General features: G+C 33.8%; 1 protein-coding gene across 3 annotated transcripts; it reads left to right on the top strand.

Moving 5' to 3' along the window:
• Positions 1-320: 320 nt before the first annotated feature.
• On the top strand, positions 321-4,863 carry LOC145034621 (lysine-specific demethylase JMJ13-like). 3 transcript variants are annotated; one of them, XM_078983080.1, is made up of 11 exons: positions 321-783; positions 1,386-1,508; positions 1,698-2,079; positions 2,167-2,323; positions 2,407-2,626; positions 2,716-2,769; positions 2,855-2,934; positions 3,016-3,293; positions 3,384-3,779; positions 3,868-4,265; positions 4,343-4,863. In XM_078983080.1, the coding sequence occupies exons 3-11, from the start codon at positions 1,767-1,769 to the stop codon at positions 4,535-4,537; spliced, it is 2,091 nt and encodes a 696-aa protein (XP_078839206.1). In that variant the 5' UTR covers positions 321-783; positions 1,386-1,508; positions 1,698-1,766; the 3' UTR covers positions 4,538-4,863. The 3 variants fall into 3 exon arrangements, with proteins under 3 accessions (XP_078839206.1, XP_078839204.1, XP_078839205.1); XM_078983078.1 differs by lacking the exon at positions 1,386-1,508; XM_078983079.1 differs by lacking the exon at positions 1,386-1,508 and having other exon boundaries at positions 322-783; positions 3,868-4,259.
• Positions 4,864-5,983: the final 1,120 nt, after the last annotated feature.

The following is a 5,983-nucleotide window of genomic DNA, read 5'->3' as shown; positions in this document are numbered from 1 at the left end:
TACTCCATCGTTTTATTTTTGGATTTATCCAACAAAAATACAGTATTATTGTTATATTTGACTCCATTTTATTTACTTGTAATTAAATAGACTATGATTAAAAAAAAGAAAAAAACCCTTTATGTGAAGGGTAGTTTGGGAAAGTTTAATTGAGCAGTAAAACGACACGTTTTGAGGCGGCAAAGGGTGCATTTGGTTGAACAAACCTAACCACCACTTTCCTTCATGGTTCACACCCATTTTGCCTTTTCTTCTTTCTTTTATTTTTTAATTAAAAATGCAAAAATAAATTCTGAACTAACCAAATATAAATTATATTTCCTCCCTTCTTTTTCGGTTTTCTAAAGCCATAACTCTCCTTCTGGATTTCATCGACTGTTCATCTCTCTCATAATCTTTCTCTCTCTAAGACGGCCGGAAACCGCTCGGTTGTCAGTTGTGACCGGTGAGCCGCTTTATTGTCCGTATTGACTTCCGGAGTTCTTTCCGGAGGAGTCGTCTTCAATTAGTGGGCTTACAGAAACGGAGACGAACTATTCTCTGCTATCATTGTGCGGTTCTCTGCGGTTAAGAAGTTTAACCGGTTAATTCTTCCGATCTCTTCGTCCGGTAGCTGTTTTGAGGGAATGTACCGGAGAAAACGACTGAGATCGTGATCTAGGGTTGAGATTTGTTGTTGCTGCGTTTGTTATGTTTCTTTCCTTCTTCTTCTATCTCGATTGTATGGTTTGGTGAAGTAAAGAGAAGACGGAGGGTTTCGGCGATAAACTTTGGAATGAGATGGTAAATCACGCCATTATTTATTTTTTTTTTTTTCTGAATATATATTTTAAAAAAATGTGTATTTCTTTTTTGTTTTTATTTTTGGGAGAACATCGAGTCTCCTAAATCTCTAGCATTATCTTAATTTTTTGTGAATATTTTTTATACTTTGGTATCCAGATTTCCTCAAAATATTTGTTTATAGCTATCTGTTCTTGAAGTTAACGGAATTGAAAAAAAGTTATTTCAATTAGGACTTGGTCTTTTACCTCTGTAATTTGGAAGTTTAATTTTAAAAACTGTAATATTCATGGATGGTTATAATATCTGTTGTTATATCAAGGTTCTATAAATTTCTCTCTTTATTTCCTTGATCGTTCCTCTCATGGGTGATACTGTTCACTTTCTTCTCGTCTTGCATGATTTCCGTTAAGAATTTGTTGGGACTCTTTGATGTGGTTGCTTGACATTTAATTGGTTGAATTTCTTTGTTCTTGTTGAACTATATAAAGAGATTCTTCAATATCTTTTACTAAACACTCGAGTTTTATGGAAACAAATTGAAAGAGCGATGTAGACTTTCCTTTTTTCTTCTTTTAATGAACATCTATGGTCATTTATAGGGGAATCATATGGAAGAACATAGTACATATAGGCCGATTCTATATTGAAGTCGTAATAAAGTGCCTCTAGAACGTGGATACATTAGACATTGGATGCACGCATCTCAATAACTATATCTTTTGGTGGGTTTTAAAGTCTGGTTGAGTTTGCAGAACAATTTATTATTGTTTTTCCATATATGTAATTAGTTTCACTGTTTTCAGCCTTCACTGACAAGTTATTATACTGAAGGAGATATTCAATTCAATCTAATTGCTTGATAGTCATAGATTATAGGTGACCTGTGAATTAACATTGTAATCTTTTTTCAGGGGGAAGGGAGGGTTTGTTTCTCCAGAGAAGCCAAGTTGGAATTTTTGAAGCAGAAGAGGCTTCAACGAATGCAAACAGGCACATTACATAATGACACTGCATATGTGACTAATCTAATGTCTAGAAGCAGTGGAGATGCATTAAGAGATCCTGCATCCTGTGGTGTGAGATCATTCAGAAATCCAGATGTATATGCAAAATCTGGTAGTGGTCTGAATGAGAGAGACACCATGTCAAAGCAAAAGATTGACAAATTTGCCACAACTGATCTTGATTGGACTGATAACATGCCAGAATGTCCAGTATATTTCCCAAGTAAGGAAGAGTTTGAAGACCCTTTGGCTTTTCTCCAAAAAATTGCCCCTGAAGCTTCAAAATATGGTAATTAACTTGTCATTGTAAGTTTATTAACATGAAAAGGTGTGTAAATCCATTTCCATGAAATCTTATCACAACAACATTTCTCAGGTATATGCAAGATTGTTTCCCCTTTGAGTGCCTCTGTTCCAGCTGGCATGGTTTTAATGAAAGAGAAAGCTGGTTTTAGGTTTACTACAAGGGTGCAGCCTCTTCGTCTTGCTGAGTGGAATACTGATGATAAAGTCACATTTTTCTTGAGTGGAAGGTGTGTTTCTTTGTATATATTTGGATTTTACTTTTTTTGTTTTATTATTATATCATGTTTTGAGTATCTTTTTTATTCATCAGAAACTATACATTCCGTGATTTTGAGAAAATGGCAAACAAGGTTTTTACACGTAGATATTACAGTGCTGGATGTCTTCCAACTACATATTTAGAAAAAGAATTTTGGCAAGAAATAGCTTCTGGGAAAACCGAAAGTGTTGAGTATGCATGTGATGTTGATGGAAGTGCCTTTTCATCTTCTCCCTCTGATCAACTCGGAAACAGCAAATGGAATTTGAAGGTATTCTATTCTATTCTATTCATTATTTTTTCATTTTTTAATATCTCTACACGTTCCATTTTCATCATCACTCTCTTTTCCAATTTCAGAAAGTCGCTCGATTGTCCAGATCCATCTTGCGTCTTCTAGAAACAACAATTCCGGTATTTAGATACTCTAAATTTGATTATTATTTTAATCACTTACCTTTTTTTTTTTTGTTCTAAGCAAAAATTTTATGATGTACAGGGGGTTACCGAACCAATGCTGTACATAGGGATGCTATTCAGTATGTTTGCTTGGCATGTAGAAGATCATTACTTATACAGGTAACTACTTTGTTTTTTTTTTTTGGTTATAATTAATACATTGAAGTTTATGGTTATTAATTTTGTTTTGTTCTTTTACAGCATTAATTACCATCATTGCGGAGCTGCAAAAACATGGTACGGTGTACCTGGTCACGCAGCAGTAGACTTTGAGAAAATCGTTCGTGAAAAGGTGTACACTCATGACATTTTATCAAATGAAGGAGAAGATGGTGCTTTTGATGTTCTTTTAGGAAAAACAACCTTGTTTCCTCCTAATATTTTGTCACAACATGGTGTTCCAGTTTACAAAGCTGTTCAAAAGCCCGGTGAATACGTCATCACCTTCCCCCGAGCATATCACGCAGGATTTAGTCATGGTAAAATATCACTCTTCCTTCTTTCCATTCACAAAAATCCCATGACCTTTTTTATTACTTAATTAATATTTAATCGTAATATCTATTTAGGTTTTAATTGTGGTGAGGCTGTGAATTTTGCAATTGGCGATTGGTTCCAGTTAGGGTCGATAGCTAGCCGTCGTTATGCGCTTCTTAATCGTACACCTCTCCTTCCTCATGAAGAACTTTTATGCAAAGAAGCCATGCTTATTTCATCATCATCATCATCATCATCATCAGCTATGAGCCATGAAGATTTAGCATCTCAACTTAGTGTCAAGGCCTCATTTGTGAATCTAATAAGCTTCCAACATCGCGCGCGTTGGTGTCTATCCAAATCCAGGGACTGTATGGGAATTTCACAACATTCTCATGGAACCATCCTTTGCAGTGTTTGTAAACGTGACTGTTACGTTGCGTATATCAACTGTAGCTGCTATTTACACCCCGTCTGCCTTCGCCATGGTAATTAAAATTCAAATCTTTTCTTTTTTTAATTATAAATAATTCAATATAGTTTTTATGTTAACTTATTTGGTTACATTTGGTTCAGAGTTTAAGCCGCTTGAGTTGGCTTGTGGAACGACCTTTACACTCTCTGTAAGGGACGAAGTATTGGAAATGGAGAAAGTTTCGAGAATGTTGGAAGAGGATAAACATATTGTAAATGAAGCTGAACTTCAATTCAAATACGCAAGTGACAAACTTTTGCTATCTAAATTGTATCAAATAACTGAAGACGAATCATACATTCCATATTGCAAGATTGATTTTGTTCCTCAACCCCCAAGAGAAAATTTACACGCGGATAATAATACGAAAAGCGCGTGTCATTACAGTGACAGCAGCGACTCTGACTCGGAGATATATAGATTCAAACGCCGGTCATCTCTAAAGCCCAAACAGAGACCAATGAATTTTGCATCTTCAAAATCAGAACATCAGGTAGAGGTACATTCATTTTGTGTTTGATAAAAAAAAAACTATTGGTTGTTATTTTTGCTCATGCTTTTAAATTTTATTTCCAGGGGTTAAAGCGGTTGAAGAAGGCAGAGCCTGAAAGATTGAATGTGATCTCCATCAAGTACAAGAAAACGGGAGATGAAGAAAGTAGTGTGAGTGTGGGTAAGCGGAGAGATGAGAAAAGGGTGTTGGAGAGTTGTCCGAAGCGAATCAAAGTAAGAGGACCTTCGATAGGTTTAGAAACAAAACAGATTCATTAATTGGCTAACCAAAATACATCAGCAGCAGTAGTCAGTTTTAGGTTTTATATGGGGGGAGCAGAGTAAGTAGAGCATATGACAAAAATTAACAAAAGTTGGTAGTAGATGAAAAAACACAAATTACTACGATTCTTTGTGCAGATGCCGCTTCTAATTGGGCTGGATTTGCACTTCTTTTTAGCTACTGTTAGTGGTTTCTTTTCATGTACATTTATTTTCATGTTTAACACTCAACGAGGTTAAAATGGTAATTCATATAATACCATCGAAACCTCTTTGTTTACTTCTTCTCATTTAATGTGAAAAATCTAATCTTTTCTTCTTTATTTGGTAATAACACTTACTGTTTCACCGAATCTTTTTGATCCTTTGGATTCAAGGAAAGGATTTCCTGGTTATTTGGCTTAGAAGGTAAGACAAAGAAGGATATATATATCAAGTAACGAGTTGCTGTCTTTTTGGTAGTTGGTACTCTCAACTTCATGAATGTGACAATGTCTTTTTTGCATAACTATTTTATGAATATAATAATATAATATGTTAATTATAAATCACCAAAAGTTTAGTTTTCCTCTTTAAACTAAAACCCGTTGATTACTTTCTAATCATGGATTGGCTGTGTTGGATTATAAAAACTTAGTTTGGTTTTAAAACATTTTCAGAATTGTAAAAAAGGATATATGTATATAAATGAATAATCCAAGTTAATAAAGTTGTATATATTTAAGTAATTTTGGACATAAAGATTTGGTTAAATGCATGGATAATTACATAATTGATCATCAGAAATGTGCATTTATATTTGTAACCAAGTTTTGAGTCATTTGCAAAGTAGTTCATTTTGAACTAACAATATATATATATACACACACACACACAAACTAGCTGTTTGCCCGCGCAAAGCGGCGCCGACGAATAGTTTTTTTCAAGCAATTCGTTCCATTGGGAGACATGTTATATTTCTAAGAACAATTGCACAATTATCGATCGGTTTCACAAAAATAAAAAGTGCAATGCCAAAACCAAAAAATATTGTGGTGGTGGATTTCATGTAGGAAACGGAGATGAATATTTGAATTAGTCTCCAGTTAACTATATTTTATGCAAAAAATTAGGGGACTCCAATTTGAATGAACTTTTAAATTTCAAACGATTTGTCGAAAAGAAATGTTTCAGATTTTGAATGCACCAGATACCAGAGAAGAGATATTTTAGGAGTACAAGTTTGGTCAAAATTGATGAAAATACTAATTCAATACCTAAAAATAAGGAAATACTAATTTAAATGTGTTTTTAATACTTGTATCCCTATTATTATCATTTGTAAGATATATATTATAATATTATTATATTAATAGTTGGTTATACTTTAAGCTTAAAGACTTGAACGTTTTACAAAAATATTATATTGATTCTATTTATAGAAATATTGATTCTATTTATGAT

Source organism: Lactuca saligna, chromosome 3 (assembly GCF_052625555.1).
Source record: "Lactuca saligna cultivar CGN05327 chromosome 3, ASM5262555v1, whole genome shotgun sequence".
NCBI lineage: Eukaryota > Viridiplantae > Streptophyta > Magnoliopsida > Asterales > Asteraceae > Lactuca > Lactuca saligna.
The sequence above is the reverse complement of the archived record's forward strand: the minus strand, read 5'-3'. Positions and strand labels throughout refer to the sequence as shown.

Coding starts and splice junctions, on each gene's coding strand:
- LOC145034621 (XM_078983078.1), top strand. Junction 2,770..2,854: donor TTCTAGAAACAACAATTCCG/GTATTTAGATAC, acceptor TATGATGTACAG/GGGGTTACCGAACCAATGCT. Junction 4,266..4,342: donor AATCAGAACATCAGGTAGAG/GTACATTCATTT, acceptor TTTTATTTCCAG/GGGTTAAAGCGGTTGAAGAA.